We start from the raw sequence: 19,728 nt of genomic DNA on the forward strand, positions 1-19,728 counted from the left end.
TGATTTTTTTGTGTTTCTGGCCTGCGCTCAATTATTTTTTGGTCGGTGTTATTTAAATGAAACAAAGATTACTAGAAGCTACTGCTCCAACTTACCTAATAAATGAACTGCCACCGCCGGCGGCATCACGAAGATCCCCACCAACCAGTCGGCCACCGCCAGACTCATCACGAAACAGTTCGTTACTGTCCGGAGCCGCCGGGTGGTAATAACCGATAAGATCACTAGCGTATTGCCAATCACAGTCACGATGATCAGTAAGCAGAACAATATCACAACGACACAGTCTTGCCAGTTGTCCAGCAACAGCTGCTGGCCACTACTTTCCACTCCCCCACCACTGCTGCTACCAATCCCTCCTCCAACAGCATGGTCCATTGCGGCTTCCAGCGGAACTTCCAGTTTCTGGCCAAGATCCGTACCCTGGCCAGCAGTGCTGAATGCGGTCGCGAAGTTTGTACCGCTACAGTCGATGCCGAATCTGCTGCCGACTCCTCCATCCGTCGTCGCGATTACGGCCGCCGTCGCCGCCACTACCGGACTACGATCCGGATCATCCACAGAACTGCCCGCGTTCGGTACGGACTGCCCACCGGGGACGACGCCACTGTAGTTTGAAGCCGACACGATACTACCGAATGGGTGCGGCAGAAGACTACTAATGTTTACAATACTGGTTCCTAAACTGTTCAGCGATGAAGTCGAACTCGAAGACGATGAGGAGACAGAAGCTGTCAACAGCTGCGATATTTTCGTTGTGATAGTTGGCAACAACAGCCGAGGGGACTCTTGGCTTAAATCGATCCCCAAGCTGTTGTTTTTGCTGTCGTCGGGATGGTGCGTCACCGTAATGTTCTGGAGCGTACATTTATCATCGGGCCGACTGTCCATCTTAATGGTCAATTAAGGTTGAGCCTGCTGCAGGAACCGTGGATTGAGACATTTTCATGTGACCTGCGGACGGGATAGAGACATAAAAACAACGGTTATTTTGGTGAATTTATTACTTGTCATCTTAATATATGGCTTCCGGTAGATAACATCTTTGCTGCAAGTTAACCGATTTGTTAGCAGATTTATGCTTTGTTTGTTAGTTACATGTCAAGAAAAAGTAGTACGAAATGAAACTGTACTAAGGGTGAAATATGATGATTTCAAATTTATGTAGTTCAGAATGCTTTTTATAACATTTTTTTAATCAGGTGCATTTTTTTATTGAATTGCTAATTTAAAACAACAAAACAAATTTAAATTTTTTGTTAAAACTTTTTTACTGGTATTTTCAATATAGGCGATATCACTTAATCATCCGGATAATCTAATCACGCTTGATAACGAATGTTCGTCCTAACTACTTAATCACGTTGCTGTGTCCGATGAAAAGGGTGATAATAAAAAAAAAGAATAATTGTATTCGAAACAGAGCACAATTTTTCTCCAATAGTCCCCCTTTTCCTCCAACGCACCGTACATCTTTATTCATGGCATTAATTTGATTGTCCTGCGGCGTTCAACAGCAACAACAAGTGGGGTCGGTAATAATTTCCACGGAATAAAGTGAAACCCAAAAGCGGTTTTATTGTATCATGGGTTGCTTAATTATGAACATAAAATTTACATGTTTTATCAGCGTACTCGCACACGGGTTACTCTGTAGCTCTGACAACGACACGAGTTATGCTCGAAACTGCATTGAGGCACAAAGAGTGGATTAGTTTCGACGATGACTATAGGGGTAAACGGTTATCTAAATAAACCATAATTAGATTTACCTCGATATAAACTGTCAATTGATATTAACGGCCACTGAGCGAGTTCGAGGGGGTGTAAGTTATGATTACATTAATGCATTTTTTTTCATGAGGCGTCTGCTTCAAAATAAATTTCATAATAGTTTATTATGTGATAATCGTATTATTTCGAAATACAAAGCAAGTTGATAATTATTCTTAATCATAGAGTGCAGGCTCACATATTTAAATTTAAAACTTGCCAAAATTCACCAAATTTTCCAGCTTGTTGCCTGCCTGCCGGAACAATTGTCGCCAAGGGAGGAATGAAATTTCATGCGGAAGTATGCCATGTATGTATGCGATGGTGCGCACCAAGCCAATTTAAAAACACATAATACGAATAATGCAGGCTTGGAACGCTTCCAACATTTTATTATGCTTTATGGTGAGCTACAAAAAGGGTGTTGGATTTAAAAGTTTTATAAACAATTGAGAAAGCTCAAAACGAGTTGTTTTTTAAATATGTTACTTTCTCAATGGATTCGAATATTCCTTACGTATTTGTGATGTGAGACAACTGTTTTGGGAAAGTATCTTGTTTTCAAGTAACAAGGGAGACTATATCGCCATGATTGTGATATCTTGTCACACGTCGATTAAGGATCAAATTGAGTTAGGAACGTCATTTTGTGTAGCTTTTAACGCCTCATCTTTTGAACTCCACAGATCCCCAGAACATGTTTTGTCACACGAGCAGGGGTGTGCTTATGGGTAGATTTGAGTAGATGACATCTACTTAGCTGTTTGCTTAAATTTATTTATTTTTTAAGGAAAAATATTCAAGTTAAACGATATTTTTGACCATAAAAGGGATTGCACCAAGTTTCCCCAATTTCTTGGCTCAATTTTGAAGCGCCCTTTTCTTTTTTTCAAGTCATATGCACTCTTTCTGTAAAGTCAACCAAACATTTCAATGTTCCAAGGTAGTGCTGTCGCAGTCAGTCGCAAAGTCGCCAAGTCGAGGAGCGATATTTTTTAAATTAAGTTTGTCTGAAGGCGCCCCTAGGATTTAAAAAATTGTATTAAAATTCTCAATATGAAAATTTGACTGGAGGCGCCCCTACGACTTAAAAAATTGTATTGAAATTCTCAATATGAAAATTTGACTGGAGGCGCCCTTATGGCTGAAAAAAATTGAACAGGGGTGTGCTTATGGGTAGATTTGAGTAGATGACATCTACTTAGCTGTTTGATTAAATTTATTTATTTTTTAAGGAAAAATATTCAAGTTAAACGATATTTTTGACTATAAAAGGGATTGCACCAAGTTTCACCAATTTCTTGGCTCAATTTTGAAGCGCCCTTTTCTTTTTTTCAAGTCATATGCACTCTTTCTGTAAAGTCAACCAAACATTTCAATGTTCCAAGGTAGTGCTGTCGCAGTCAGTCGCAAAGTCGCCAAGTCGAGGAGCGATATTTTTAAAATTAAGTTTGTCTGAAGGCGCCCCTAGGATTTAAAAAATTGTATTAAAATTCTCAATATGAAAATTTGACTGGAGGCGCCCCTACGACTTAAAAAATTGTATTGAAATTCTCAATATGAAAATTTGACTGGAGGCGCCCTTATGGCTGAAAAAAATTGAACAGGGGTGTGCTTATGGGTAGATTTGAGTAGATGACATCTACTTAGCAGTTTGCTTAAATTTATTTATTTTTTAAGGAAAAATATTCAAGTTAAACGATATTTTTGAACATAAAAGGGATTGCACCAAGTTTCACCAATTTCTTGGCTCAATTTTGAAGCGCCCTTTTCTTTTTTTCAAGTCATATGCACTCTTTCTGTAAAGTCAACCAAACATTTCAATGTTCCAAGGTAGTGCTGTCGCAGTCAGTCGCAAAGTCGCCAAGTCGAGGAGCGATATTTTTAAATTAAGTTTGTCTGAAGGCGCCCTAGGATTTAAAAATTGTATTAAAATTCTCAATATGAAAATTTGACTGGAGGCGCCCCTACGACTTAAAAAAATGTATTGAAATTCTCAATATGAAAATTTGACTGGAGGCGCCCCTACGACTTAAAAAATTGTATTGAAATTCTCAATATGAAAATTTGACTGGAGGCGCCCCTACGACTTAAAAAAATGTATTGAACTTCTCAATATGAAAATTTGACTGGAGGCGCCCCTACGACTTAAAAAATTGTATTGAAATTCTCAATATGAAAATTTGACTGGAGGCGCCCTTATGGCTGAAAAAAATTGAACAGGGGTGTGCTTATGGGTAGATTTGAGTAGATGACATCTACTTAGCTGTTTGCTTAAATTTATTTATTTTTTAAGGAAAAATATTCAAGTTAAACGATATTTTTTACCATAAAAGGGCTTGCACCAAGTTTCACCAATTTCTTGGCTCAATTTTGAAGTGCCCTTTTCTTTTTTTCAAGTCATATGCACTCTTTCTGGAAAGTCAACCAAACATTTCAATGTTCCAAGGTAGTGCTGTCGAGGAGCGATATTTTTTAAATTAAGTTTGTCTGAAGGCGCCCCTAGGATTTAAAAAATTGTATTAAAATTCTCAATATTAAAATTTGACTGGAGGCGCCCCTACGACTTAAAAAATTGTATTGAAATTCTCAATATGAAAATTTGACTGGAGGCGCCCTTATGGCTGAAAAAAATTGAACAGGGGTGTGCTTATGGGTAGATTTGAGTAGATGACATCTACTTAGCTGTTTGCTTAAATTTATTTATTTTTTAAGGAAAAATATTCAAGTTAAACGATATTTTTGACCATAAAAGGGATTGCACCAAGTTTCACCAATTTCTTGGCTCAATTTTGAAGCGCCCTTTTCTTTTTTTCAAGTCATATGCACTCTTTCTGTAAAGTCAACCAAACATTTCAATGTTCCAAGGTAGTGCTGTCGCAGTCAGTCGCAAAGTCGCTAAGTCGATGCGCGATCGCTGCGTGATGGTTTGTTGTTTGTTTTATTTAAATTTAGCTTTGTCACTCTTGCGATGCATTAGTTTCTTTTTGTGGTTTGGTTGTTTTTTTTTATTTGACTAAATGATTTTTGGTTGTTGTGCGCACGCAACTATATGTTTCCCCAAGAGCGAGAGAAGCCGACTCGCTCACCAAAATGTATCAAATTTAGACCAATGATTTCAAATGACTTTCTCAGATTGAAGGAGTAAGCCTACCCTTCAGGTGAATCGATACTCCGAATTGGTAAAAATGTTGGAGCTCGTTTTGCGTAATGCGTTTTATATTTTTGGCACGATCATCAATGTTTATGAGAACATTATCATCTTTCATATTGTAAATACGTGCTATTCATCCTTTAATTCTGTGCTTACAGTATTTAACGGTGTAGCATTCTTGAACAACCACTTCGCAGCAACAGCCTCACAGGGCATGCAAACCTTATGCATCGCTTTGTCAACATGTTTCCAACAGATGACTTGTGTAGGCTGACTTACTCTTTGTATCCTCTAACAGAGGATGATTTTTGACGGGTAGAGTTTTTCGGAACATTTACCCCGAAGCTTTGAAAAAAAGAATTCTTTTGAAATCAGTACCATTAATATTAATTATTTTATTGCTGATTTATTTTTTGATGAAAGAGATCTTCGCTTCTGGTTAAGGTTTTTTTCGAAGTGATAGGGACTCAAAATAAATCGCTCTATGTGGCAACTTTATTCTAGTAGAGGACTTTACTAAATGATTTCGTTTACTTTATAGATCGAGAACTGATATGGGAAATGAAACATAGTTTGATTTTAATTAAGTCATACAGTGTACAATGTACACGGTGTGATTATTTAGAGTTCTCCTAGATAAATAAGGTTGGTCTGATATTTTGCACCTTGTAAGAAAGTCTATTTCCCGAAATTTTGAGGGTGAATTGAAATATAATATTAAGCCCCAAGTGCAACTTCTTCTAAGAATCTCAGAATTTTATAACGATCTTATCAGATTTTTCTTTGGAAAGTCACTGAAAATTGATTGAAACAATATGCTTATTATATTTTTTAAGCACTTTGGCTACTGAATCGTAAAAAAGATATACGTCGCATCTCGCGGCGTCCGAGACACCATTTGATTATGCCGGGATCGATTTTTCGAAAAAATGCCAAACTTTTAAGGTTTTTACCGAGCTCCGGGGTGCCCCAAAAATCAATGTTACATATACCAAAAGATGTGCAAGAATCGGGCCTACACGCCAGTGATGTTGAAAATAAGCGCTTCAGTGGCCAAAGTGCCTTAAAAAATTACATTTTTGAAAAAAAAAATCTTTTTACGGGTTAAATCCCATTTAAAATTCAGATGCAAAGCACCAGCTCCTGTTACATCCAATCAAGCTCATATTTGGAATTTGAGCTCAGTATGACCACCGGAACAAACCTCTGAATGTCCGCCAAAATGTAATTTTTGTTACATCCTAATACATATACATAATCTATGCAAATTGCACATATTCTTCTAAATTATCTAATTTGATTCCACTTTGTATAATCTAGACTTTATCAATTAGATCTCTAAGAACAATTTTCGGAGCAAGTTCTCATAATAAAATATCAGTATTTGTTCGTTACTAGCTGAGATATGCGAATTTCGCTTAGTTACACAATAGGAAGCGTTAACTGAGACATTTTGAATGCTCATATTTATTTTTTTTAAGAAATTAAATAAAATTTTGATATCAATTTTTTGTCTCAATAAAGCAATGCCGTTAAAAGTAACGATAATTGCACATAATATAGTTTCATAATTTTCTTAACTTTTTGGCACATTTTTTTAAATTTAAAAAAAAAATAGTAATGAAAAACTTAATTTTATTTTATTCATTTCGATTTATTGTTCTTATAACCATTCAGTTCGCCTGAAAATTTCATATCAAAGTATAAATATTTCAAAAAAATATTAGTTTCTGAAGCTTTCACAACTGGGATCTTGTTTATTCGTTGAGCAACAAAAATTACGATATTATGAAATGAAAATTAACTATTATAATTCTGGTTAGCTTTTTAAACAAAAATTGTTGTTATATCCTTTGAAACTTAGGTATCCTGTTCTGCCAAGATCAAATTATGTTTTTTTACGGTTTTGTTTACCATGGCCAAATTGGATGAAAATTGAAAAAAATATCAATTGATGTCTCAGAGAGGGTCATTCCAAATAAAAAAAAATTGGCAAATTTGTTAAAAAGTGTTAATAGTTTAATATCAAGAAAAAAAAACTTGAGCTAACAAGGGCGTAAGAGATTTAATATGAACTGAACTTCTTTTATTGCTATGAAAATTCTTTTAGACGAAATCATTTATTAAGCTGAATCATTAAAAAAAAACTACTTCGTATTATGTAGAAGGTGATTTTATGAAAATTATATTTCAAGTGAAAAAGTTGATATTTAAGGTGAATTCAATGCTTATCTGGTGGGTCTCGTGGCGCAGGGGTAGCGGCTTCGGCTGCCGATCCCGATGATGCTATGAGACGCGGGTTCGATTCCCGCCTTATCCACTGAGCTTCTATCGGATGGTGAAGTAAAACGTCGGTCCCGGTTTCTCCTGTCTCGTCAGAGGCGCTGGAGCAGAAATCCCACGTTAGAGGAAGGCCATGCCCCGGGGGGCGTAGTGCCAATAGTTTCGTTTCGTTTCAATGCTTATCTATTTATTCATGAGCTCAAAGAAGTAAGATTTTTTCAAGAAAAAAGATTTGCCAACAAATCCATATTTTCTTCATTATTTTTTATTCTCAATATTATTCTTTATCATATTCTCTCAAACTGTAGCAATGTTATGGTTTTGAAGCATGGATTCATGTTACTCGCCGTCAAAAGACTGTGATTGGAAAAATATCACTGCAAAAAAAAAAAATACTAGTAAATTTAGAAATAGTCTATAGATTTAGAATATCAATATATTTTCTTGAAAATGTTTTTGCAAGCAGTTAAGGCATTAATTGACCCTCGCACTTAATTTGATCATTTAAGTTGCTTTTTATACAATTTTGTTAAAGAATATTAACCAGAACCAATATAAGAACAATTTTGGATAAATTTAATATTTACCGTTTCCCGGGAATTTTGTAACCCTGGGAAATTGGACGCTTTAGGTAATACTAAATCGCATCAGATTATTCTATTGAGAGCTAGTCAATCTGTTTTCTCCGATTTGATTGCAAAGATAAAGTTCAAAAGCCATACACTGAAATAAAAAAAAGTATGAAATTACTTTACTTTATGAATTCTGCCTCCTTTCCTTATTAAGTAATTGTGTTTTTCGGATAACTGAATAAGGATTTTTTTTATATGTTATTTTCAAGTTGGGACCATCCATAAACCACGTGGACACTTTTTTGGGAATCTGTTACCTCCACCACCCTCCCCCCCCCTTGTGGACAATTGTCCATACAAAAAAAAACTTTTTTGTATGGATCGTGGACAATCACCATACCCTCCTAAAGTGACCACGTGGTTTATGGATGGTCCCGTTCAAGTCATTCCAGGCATGTTCATGACAAATTTGATAAATATGAATGTACGTGTTTCTATCAATTTCATGTAATTTTTCCATAGAAATATACATTAAAATCGATAAAAAATTTTCACTTTTATCTTAGATTTGTTCTCCGAAACTTACCGTGGATCTGGATACCCTGTTAATATATAATTCTGACTTCTGGATTGAATACGCGAGAGTCAGTTTTTATTATCAATTCCAAAATGGATCAAATTTAATTATGTGTAGATAAAGTTATCTGCGACCTTAAACATTTTAAATAACTAAAAGATTCTATTGTTTCATAGCAATGGGTTGCGTTTTTCCACGCTGCAGACAAAACATTTTTATTTGTCCACGTTGGGGGATGGGCATTTTCATTATCGAGTAGGACGGGACAAAGAAAGGGTTTACGACTAGGTTTAGAGTCAATTTTATGAATTTTCAAAAATAATGTGAAGTTTGTGTAAGTTGAGGGCAAAAGTCACTCTTTGTCTGTTTTGATCTTATATTTGAAGTTTACTAAATAATGTTTTCAAACCTATAGGTTCTTGAAATCTTTGACACTTTCAAGCAAGTGTTTAGCCAAGCGAATTACCTTACTAACCGTTAAAGAATTTTTGAAATTCTTTTTATTATGTTTTCCTAAAATAAATTTGCGGGAAGGTGCTTACATTTTTGAATGAAAAAAAAAATCAAAAACATAAAATAACTTTTATTTCTGATAATGTGGAATCGACGTAACACCTTATAATCTAGCCCTCTTAAACCTTGCGGTTTCGGCAACGGATTCACAGGCGTGTATCGTTCTTTTTGCGACAAGACTTTTTTTAATTTCTAATAATATTGATTCAAAATCACAGAAAAAAAATATCAGCAGAAATCGTACCAAAAATAAAATTTATGCAAAAATAGTAATCTTTAATCCCAAAAATTAAACTTAAGTTATATATGTACTACTTTGTTAAAATAGGTAAATTTACCATAATTTTTTTTAAATTTTTAATTTAATCTACGCTTTGAGTAGTGCGGTGCCTGTGTGGACGCGCAGTCCTGTTTTTCGTGTTATTTTCCGTCTCTTTTATGTCGCTGTTCGAGTGCATGGAGTGATTGGTCATTATAATTAAATAATGGCATCAGTAGTGCGGTGCCTGTGTGGACGCGCAGTCCTGTTTTTTCGTGTTATTTTCCGTCTCTTTTGTGTCGCTGTTCGAGTGCATGGGGTGATTGGTCATTATAATTAAATAATGGCATCAGTAGTGCGGTGCCTGTGTGGACGCGCAGTCCTGTTTTTTTCGTGTTATTTTCCATCTCTTTTGTGTCGCTATTTGTGTACATGGGGTGATTGGATTTCTTCTGATTCGTGTTGTTTTCATCTCTTTTGTGTCGCTGTTTGTGTGCATGGGGTGATTGGTCTTCTTCTTCTTCTTTTTTTCTTTATTTTTAGTTCGCGCGTTCGTTGGCCAATTTTTTTGTTCTCTTTACATAGTTTTCGATAGAAACGATACGAATTCTTTTTTTTTTCGAGACAAGCAAGTCGTATTGCTGGATTAAGTCCTTTCTATATCATCGATGATCGGAAGGCACGCCGACGAATATGTTTTAAGACTTATGATATAAAATCATTTTAATGAATAAAGCCCTTCTTACATCACCGTTGATCGGAAGGCACGCCGACGAAGAATTTCTGGAGGATCGCGGTCGAATTAATACTATATTTAAAATTCTAGATAGCTATCTTTCGGATTCGATTGTGAGTAGCGGGACTTCGCGGTTACTATGCAACGTATTTTTGGAGTCTTTTTATATTTTAAATTTATAAGTCCTTCTTTATCATCGTTGATAGGAAGGCACGCCGCCGGTTAAGTTCGTTTAAGTTATTGTTTTAATTTCATTACAATCGGTTACGTGGTGTCCTGTTTTCTTTTCGTTTATATTCGTTGATCGTAATAATTTATTCCAACTGGCAGCTTTAGTATTGACTCATCTACTATTTTTGACATTTGCTCGCGTTATCTTAATTGTACCAACAGTAAAAATATACTGATAAGTCCAGCCCATAGCACTACCGCTCGGTTGGCACGCGTTCGATTAAAACAAACTTTTTAAATAATCAATTATTTATCTTTCCGCAGCCGGCTGCCTAAGATTTAAAATTTCAACCGATAAACAAAATGCTCATGGTCACATCACTGCCACTCGTGAATCCTGACCTCATACCCATCTACTAACCCCCTCAAAGTCTGGGCCAAAGCCACTATTGCAGGCCAAGTACACATTTTTGCATCAGTATACTTTCCGCCGGACCATGCAAATAAACAGTCGTAACTGTATTGAAGACTTTCATGTACAAGAATCTGTAACCCCCCTTTGGAAGAATGAAGTCTTCCATACAGCAATTGAATATTCTATTTATGTCCATAAAAACACTTTGCCCATTGACTGGGAATATGAAGAAGTCCTGGAATACAATAAAACAAACTTTGTAGAAGCCAAACGTAAACTACTTGCATTTGACTGGCAAAATTTATTTAATAATGAAGGAAATGTCGACGAATTAGTAGGAAAATTCTATACGGAAATTAACACTATAACATCTGAAACCGTACCTACTAGAAGAAGACGACGTAATAACACAGGCAATAAATACCCAGTGTGGTTCACTCCACAACTAAGAAATTTAAAAATAGAAAACAAAAAGCCTACAAACTATACAGAAACAATACAAATGACACAAATCTTCTGAATTATCTGAATATTTCCGACCATTTTTTCGGCACTCAATTCTGCCAACGAAGAATATAATAGTAAAGTCGAATCTGAAGTCAAATCATGCCCGAAAAATTTCTTTAATTACGTAAAATCCAAATCCAAAAGTAGTAACTTCCCATCGCAAATGCAACTGGACGAAAATGTAGGCAGTAACTCAAAAGAAATTTGCAATCTTTTTTCAAAATTTTTCAAAGAAGTATACACCTCATTTTCCGAAGAAGACCGCGACCGCGACTACTTTTCTTATATACCGGAATTTCCAAATGACGTCTCAGTCAATTCTTTGTCAGAAACGGAAGTACGCCAGGCATTGAAGGACTTAGACTCATCAAAAGGACCAGGACCCGACGGAATAGCACCTGCATTCCTAAAGAACCTTGCAGAAGAATTGACATATCCACTGCATCATCTTTTCAACATGTCAATAAATACTGGAAAATTCCCACAAACATGGAAAAGTCTTTTTGGTGCCTATTTTCAAGTCAGGCCCAAAATCAGACATACGTAATTATCGCGGAATTGCCCTTTTGTCTTGCATTCCAAAACTTTTCGAATCTATTATAAATGAAAAATCTTTCAGCAAGTAAAAACCGCATCACATGTAAACAGAACGGCTTTTTTAAAGGCCGCTCTACTAGCACCAACCTTTTAGAATTTGTAAATTTTACACTGAATGCAATGCATAATCGCAATTTCGTAGAAGCAATTTACACAGACTTTAGTAAGGCATTTGACAGAATCGACATACCATTATTACTCTTCAAACTGCAGAAAATTGGAATTCAACCGAATCTTTTGGAATGGCTTAAGTCATATTTGACTAAGCGCGAACAAATTGTTCGCTTCCAAAATGTACTATCGGAATCAATTCACGTCACCTCTGGGGTTCCGCAAGGATCCCATCTAGGACCTCTTCTTTTCATCTTGTATGTAAACGACATTTCCTTCATTCTTAAAAAATTAACGTACTTGTATATGCAGACGACATGAAATTGTATATGGAAATAGGAAATGCCAATGACAGTCATGTATTCCAAAACGAAATTAATCTTTTCTACACATGGTGTAGTAAAAGCCTACCCCAATTGAATGTAAAGAAATGTAATTCCATTGCCTTCAGCAGAAAACATGAAACACCAAACATAACAGTATTATTAGGAAACCAACCAGTAGAAAAATGCAAAGTAGTACGTGATCTAGGTGTCATCCTAGACTCACAACTAACTTTGTAGAACACTATAACACAATAATAAACAAGGCAAAAGTACATTAGGCTTTATAAAGCGCTTTGCATTCAACTTCCAGGACCCGTATACTATTAAATTACTCTATATAACGTATGTCAGGCCAATCTTGGAATACTGTAGTATCGTCTGGAATCCATACTATGCCGTACACCAAGCACGTATTGAATCTGTCCAAAAACAATTCTTACTGTACGCACTACGTAAACTTAACTGGACTGCATTTCCTCTCCCATCGTATGAAGCACGCTGCATGCTCATAAACATACAATCATTACAAGAACGTCGTAAATTTGCCATGCTCTCTTTCATCAACGACATTATTTCTCAACGCATACAGTCAGCAGCATTATTTTCAGTAATACGCAATAGTATTCATGAACCAAGCCGTACTCTTAGACATTCACAACTTTTTAGAATAACTGCATACACGACAAATTATTTAAAAAATTCGCCATTAAATCAAATGATGCGCTTTTATAATGAAAATTCACAGTACATACATTTTGACATGTCTAAACCGGAACTACGAAAAAATCTATACAATAGAAATAATATCTAGTATGTGGGTAATTCTCTACCAACTCACACGAAATCGGGAAAAGTTGCCCCGACCCCTCTTCGATTTGCGTGAAACTTTGTCCTAAGGGGTAACTTTTGTCCCTGATCACGAAACCGAGGTCCGTTTTTGATATCTCGTGACGGAGGGCGGTACCCTTCCATTTTGAACATGCGAAAGAGGTGTTTTCAACTATTTGCAGCCTGAAACGGTGATGAGATAGAAATTTGGTGTCAAAGGACTTTTATGTAAAATTAGACGCCCGATTTGATGGCGTACTCAGAATTCCGAAAAACGTATTTTCATCGAAAAACACTAAAAAGTTTTAAAAATTCTCCCATTTTCCGTTACTCGACTGTAAAATTTTGGAACATGTCATTTTATGGGAAATTTAATGTACTTTTCGAATCTACATTGTCCCAGAAGGGTCATTTTTCATTTAGAACAAAAATTTTCATTTTAAAATTTCGTGTTTTTTCTAACTTTGCAGGGTTATTTTTTAGAGTGTAACAATATTCTACAAAGTTGTAGAGCAGACAATTACAAAAATTTTAATATATAGACATAAGGGGTTTGCTTATAAACATCACGAGTTATCGCGATTTTACGAAAAAAAGTTTTGAAAAAGTTACTTTTCGCGTTTCTCTTTGTTTCGTCGTCCGTGTCTGTCGCGGGTGACCATGAATGGCCATGATCGATGACGACCAACTTTTTCAAAACTTTTTTTCGTAAAATCGCGATAACTTGTGATGTTTATAAGCAAACCCCTTATGTCTATATATTAAAATTTTTGTAATTGTCTGCTCTACAACTTTGTGGAACATTGTTACACTCTAAAAAATAACCCGGCAAAGTTAGAAAAAACACGAAATTTTAAAATGAAAAATTTTGTTCTAAACAAAATAATGACCCTTCTGGGACAATGAAGATTCGAAAAGTACATTAAATTTCCCATAAAATGACATGTTCCAAATTTTTTTACAGTCGAGTAACGGAAAATGGGAGAATTTTTAAAACTTTTTTAGTGTTTTTTTCGATGAAAAAAACGTTTTTTCGGAATTTTACGAACGCTATCAAATTGGGCGTCTAATTTTACACAAAAGTCCCTTTGACACCAAATTTCTATCTCATCACCGTGTCAGGCTGCAAATTATTGAAAAACACCTCTTTTTTCACATGTTCAAAAATGGAAGGGGTCGTACCGCCCCTCCGTCACGAGATATCAAAAAACGGACCTCGGATTCGTGATCAGGGACAAAAGTTACCCCTTAGGACAAAGTTTCACGCAAATCGAAGAGGGGTCGGGGCAACTGCTGTGTGAGTTGGCGGAGAATTACCCATGTAAGAAAATTGTAAGTAGTCTACATAAGCTTGACGAATAAACAATAAACAATAAACTCATGTGATACTTTGTCGGAGAAGCAGTCGATTGGGCGGTCTCTATCACTCAAGTATCGGACTAACATTCCCATCCACTTCCCCGTGACCCTACCACTGGTCGTGGCCGGCGCCGGTATTGATCAGCATGATAGGGGCCTTTGAGAAGTTGCGAAGCGAGGAAAGATAGCACCCACTTATCTTCCACGGCTCGTGGATGTAACTTCTGGAGGTCCTGGTCAATAACGGAGTAGCAACTGCGGGTGGGCACCTATGCTTATGCTTATGCTTAATTTTTAATTTAATCTACGCTTTGTTTATTAAACATCAAGAACCATGTGTATGTTTAGGTACTTTAGGATTTTGTTTTATTTTTAAGTTTAAAAATACGTTTCCACTATAAGCGCCTCACATATCAGTTAGTGACTGTCAGCGCCCTAAAAATCATATATGCACTGTAGGCGCCCTCAGCCAAATGCGCATCTACCTAGCTCAAGCCCATCAAACACACCCCTGCACACGAGCATGCCCGACCACTTTTATAATTGTGATTGTAACTGCAACCAAATTCAACCAGATATTCAAATAATGCAACGAATGGCCAAACAAAATGTGTTTGTTGTTGTTAACATTGCGTGCTCTTGTTTTTGTACCAGTAAAACACGTTTTTCTTGGAACGTGAAGAAGCGACGTGTGGCAAGATCACGACGATTAGAGACTTTGCATAAATTTACGCATGATTCAAATCTGCTGTTTACCAATATCAAACAACTCAGCTATATTTTTTTCTCAAATGCGCTTCGACTTGTTGTCAAACAGCAGCAAAAAAACCAGTTTTACCCATCAAGTACAAAGCCAAAGTGCCTTGTTTGCATGGACTTTCTCAAGAAGGGGATCATTAAAATTGAATCAAACGGGTACAATTTCCGATTCCGGTCGAGCAACGACGACGACTGATAATGGCAAAGTCAGGCACAAAAGCGATGATCCAGATGTGCCGTTTGGCAGCAAAGTGACGTTTGTGTCGTTCGTTTATTTTTTTTTCTGAGATATGTCTCTCCAAAATAAAAAAAAACACAACGTAAACTTCAAGCCTAGGAGCGTTTACGTCACTTTGTCGTAAAATAGCATTTGGCAGCGGCAGTGGACCATATGTTGGGGAACGCAAGAATTCAACAAATAGGAAAATTACTCACATTCGAGCAGAACAGCTCCAAGCTTATTGAAAATTCCATCAGGCAAAACCATTGCGCTTGTTACTTGGAGCGAAATTTCTGCTCCAGCATTGTGAACCGTTTAATTTCATTAGCTTATCCGTGCTTGTCGGCTGTGTAATGTGCGCAAAGAGCCGTACATTTCGTTTGACAGCTGGACAGCATAATGTAGAGGAAACTAACGACTTCAAAAATATTTGACTTAGGGGAACAGCATCTAATTCCAGCGTGCCTCTAATGTTGGCAGGTCAGAACTTTGACATGCAATTAAAGCTAATTAAAAGCGTTTTCAACTGAAATCGAGTGATAAATAGCTCAATAAGAAGTGAGCAAGCAAGTTTCTACCAAAAGTTTTGCAAAATTAGTTGTTTAAATAGTGAAAATCAGCAAATTTGATGGAGTTAGGAGCGAGAGCTTAACCTGCCAAAGATACGAGAATTTCCCCTATATTGTAAAATTTTAAAATTGTAAAATTGTAAAATTGTAAAATTGTAAAATTTTAAAATTGTTAAATTGTTAAATTGTTAAATTGTTAAATTGTTAAATTGTTAAATTGTTAAATTGTTAAATTGTTAAATTGTTAAATTGTTAAATTGTTAAATTGTTAAATTGTTAAATTGTTAAATTGTTAAATTGTTAAATTGTTAAATTGTAAAATTGTAAAATTGTAAAATTGTAAAATTGTTAAATTATTAAATTGTTAAATTGTTAAATTATTAAATTGTTAAATTGTTAAATTGTTAAATTGTTAAATTTTTAAATTGTTAAATTTTTAAATTGTTAAATTGTTAAATTGTTAAATTGTTAAATTGTTAAATTGTTAAATTGTTAAATTGTTAAATTGTTAAATTGTTAAATTGTTAAATTGTTAAATTGTTAAATTGTTAAATTGTTAAATTGTTAAATTGTTAAATTGTTAAATTGTTAAATTGTTAAATTGTTAAATTGTTAAATTGTTAAATTGTTAAATTGTTAAATTGTTAAATTGTTAAATTGTTAAATTGTTAAATTGTTAAATTGTTAAATTTTAAATTGTTAAATTGTTAAATTGTTAAATTGTTAAATTGTTAAATTGTTAAATTGTTAAATTGTTAAATTGTTAAATTGTTAAATTGTTAAATTGTTAAATTGTTAAATTGTTAAATTGTTAAATTGTTAAATTGTTAAATTGTTAAATTGTTAAATTGTTAAATTGTTAAATTGTTAAATTGTTAAATTGTTAAATTGTTAAATTGTTAAATTGTTAAATTGTTAAATTGTTAAATTGTTAAATTGTTAAATTGTAAAATTGTAAAATTGTAAAATTGTTAAATTATTAAATTGTTAAATTGTTAAATTATTAAATTGTTAAATTGTTAAATTGTTAAATTGTTAAATTTTTAAATTGTTAAATTTTTAAATTGTTAAATTGTTAAATTGTTAAATTGTTAAATTGTTAAATTGTTAAATTGTTAAATTGTTAAATTGTTAAATTGTTAAATTGTTAAATTGTTAAATTGTTAAATTGTTAAATTGTTAAATTGTTAAATTGTTAAATTGTTAAATTGTTAAATTGTTAAATTGTTAAATTGTTAAATTGTTAAATTGTTAAATTGTTAAATTGTTAAATTGTTAAATTGTTAAATTGTTAAATTGTTAAATTTTTAAATTGTTAAATTGTTAAATTGTTAAATTGTTAAATTGTTAAATTGTTAAATTGTTAAATTGTTAAATTGTTAAATTGTTAAATTGTTAAATTGTTAAATTGTTAAATTGTTAAATTGTTAAATTGTTAAATTGTTAAATTGTTAAATTGTTAAATTGTTAAATTGTTAAATTGTTAAATTGTTAAATTGTTAAATTGTTAAATTGTTAAACTGTTAAATTGTTAAATTGTTAAATTGTTAAATTGTTAAATTGTTAAATTGTTAAATTGTTAAACTGTTAAACTGTTAAATTGTTAAATTGTTAAATTGTTAAATTGTTAAATTGTTAAATTGTTAAATTGTTAAATTGTTAAATTGTTAAATTGTTAAATTGTTAAATTGTTAAATTGTTAAATTGTTAAATTGTTAAATTGTTAAATTGTTAAATTGTTGAATTGTTGAATTGTTAAATTGTTAAATTGTTAAATTGTTAAATTGTTAAATTGTTAAATTGTTAAATTGTTAAATTGTTAAATTGTTAAATTGTTAAATTGTTAAATTGTTAAATTGTTAAATTGTTAAATTGTTAAATTGTTAAATTGTTAAATTGTTAAATTGTTAGATTACGATTTATTAAATTGAGCAACTTCAATTTACAACTAATTTAAATTTTATGCGTTTTCCTGCGGTGAAAGCTAGTTTCCGCATTCAGTGAAGTGTGAAAGATAAGTGTCACATCGGTGGGCGCAGGACTATGAGTAATCGACCATAAACGAGGGTCGAATGAATTCCTAATCCTTTCCCTCAAATCTCTCCTACGTTAATCAAGCACGAGCACACCCAACTCGTTTGGAGGCGGCGCGGGTTGGGGTTAAATGTGTAACTAAATTGCTGGTCATGTCATAATTTGAGTCACCCGCAGGAAAAACCCGTTTACCCTTGGTCCTGGAGCTTGACATGTCAGTGCCCTCCGTTACCATCAAATTACTTGGGTTTTGCAGAATCATGTGCCCGGCCCGAAAAATTTCCTGATAAGAAAGCGGACGGGCGGTTCCTTGACGAGGGCTCTGGTAGCACAGCCGGTTTTGTGATCCAGGTTGGTTGGAATTTGTAGCTTCCCTTCAGCATAAATGATTGCTTGAAAAATGGACAACGAGAACTGATAATCTTCTTAGCTCTTTTGGGAGATTGTCTGGTTTGAGACAAAAATGTGCAACCTCCCTCTGTTGGGACCTAACAATTTTGTCACTCATACACGCATTCGCATACAAGGGGTTGGGGCTTATGATTTAAGCGTTTTATTTCAAATTTGATGTGATGGCTCGACATAAAACGTAAAGCGGTGTTCTTGTACGTAATCCTTGAATATCGTTTTCGTCAGAAACGGTTTCGTTTGGTGCTGAGATATTCTTTGGTTAATCAAATATGAATGTTTTTTTTTAATTGAAAAGTCAAAAAAATAAACTTGATTATTTTAATTATTTTATTAACAACAAGGAATGGCGAAAATTTATTTTTTCGCCTTGAGAAAGTATGAATAATTGAAACAGCAGAGAATTTGCATGCTTCCGTTCTTTTTCCCCTAAAGTGCGTCAATGAAGAGGAATTCCGTCACAAATCTCATTTTGTTGCACGCTCGCATAAAACTAAATGACACACATTTTCCTTCTGAAAAGCTCGAGGGAAAAAATCCCATTTCCAAACGATGAGCTTCTGTGGCCTGCCAAGCCGATACTGAAGCTGGTGCCACGCCGCCATCGCGATCCAAGACATGACATGACATCAATTTTGTTTGGCAGCATTCCAGCTAAATTAAGGAAAGCAGCCAACGACGATGTTCTCAGAGCTCAGAGCGCGTGAACTTGGTCGCGACTTTGTAATGATGGTGGTTCCACCGAAATGGATGCTTCATCTTTTTTTTCTTTTTTTTGCTGCCTTATGTTTCGTTCAGTTGAAAGTTACCCGTTCTTCACATGACCTGGGGTGAGAACACCACAAAGTAACGATACTTTTTCTTCTTGTGAAATTTGAAAAGTGTGAAAATGTGGTAGCATTTTCCACAGAACCCTTGGCGCTGCAATGTCTTGAACCAGCAAAGTTTGACCGGATAGATAACGAAAAGTTTTTGTGGCCTCCGTGGCTTATGGTGAAACAGAAGTTTTAGCGTCGAAAAAAGCCCCCAGCTACATCTTTTGCAGCGAATTGATAAAGCTTGGCAAGAAGTAAGCCAATTGAATTTGGTTTTCTTTGCGCAACCGAGAAAGCAGCTGCAAGGGCTCGAAAAGGTTAGTCACCAATTTACTTTGCAAGTACAGTTTGTTTATGATAAAAACTAACAGTTATTAAGCATATTTCTATTCGGTAATATATATTTTTTTATTCTTGATTTATTTTTGTTATCTTTTAGGTGCTGTGACCAGGTTAAGACCGAGGATCGGTCAACAACTAATATATAACAAAAAAAAAACTCCTTATGCTCTATACTTCGAGATTATGTAACTGACAAGGGTTAATTGGTCCAAGTGGGTCTTGCAGGTCTTTAACCTGGCGATGTACTCGGATAAAATGCGCAACAGCTCAGCCGAACTGTAGAGCAACTCCCCAGCTTCCTCCTTCGTTTCTCCACCGTCTCGAGAGCCACTGCTTTCTTTGTTGCTTCCTGTGAGTCGAGGGTGATCCTCTGGTTTTCCGTCCGGGACCAACGATGCAA

General features: G+C 34.7%; 1 protein-coding gene across 5 annotated transcripts in view; it reads right to left on the reverse strand.

The window, feature by feature from the left end:
- The window catches only part of LOC6039674 (octopamine receptor), a 91,280-nt gene that overhangs the window by 26,480 nt on the left and 45,072 nt on the right, over nt 1-19,728 (reverse strand). For all 5 annotated transcript variants that reach the window (XM_038266799.1, XM_038266798.1, XM_038266797.1 and 2 more), the window contains one exon: nt 96-954. In XM_038266799.1, coding sequence (XP_038122727.1) covers nt 96-891 — 796 coding nt within the window. In that variant the 5' untranslated portion in view covers nt 892-954. The remainder of the gene's footprint in view (nt 1-95; nt 955-19,728) is intronic.

The sequence above is a fragment of the Culex quinquefasciatus genome, chromosome 1 (assembly GCF_015732765.1).
Source record: "Culex quinquefasciatus strain JHB chromosome 1, VPISU_Cqui_1.0_pri_paternal, whole genome shotgun sequence".
NCBI lineage: Eukaryota > Metazoa > Arthropoda > Insecta > Diptera > Culicidae > Culex > Culex quinquefasciatus.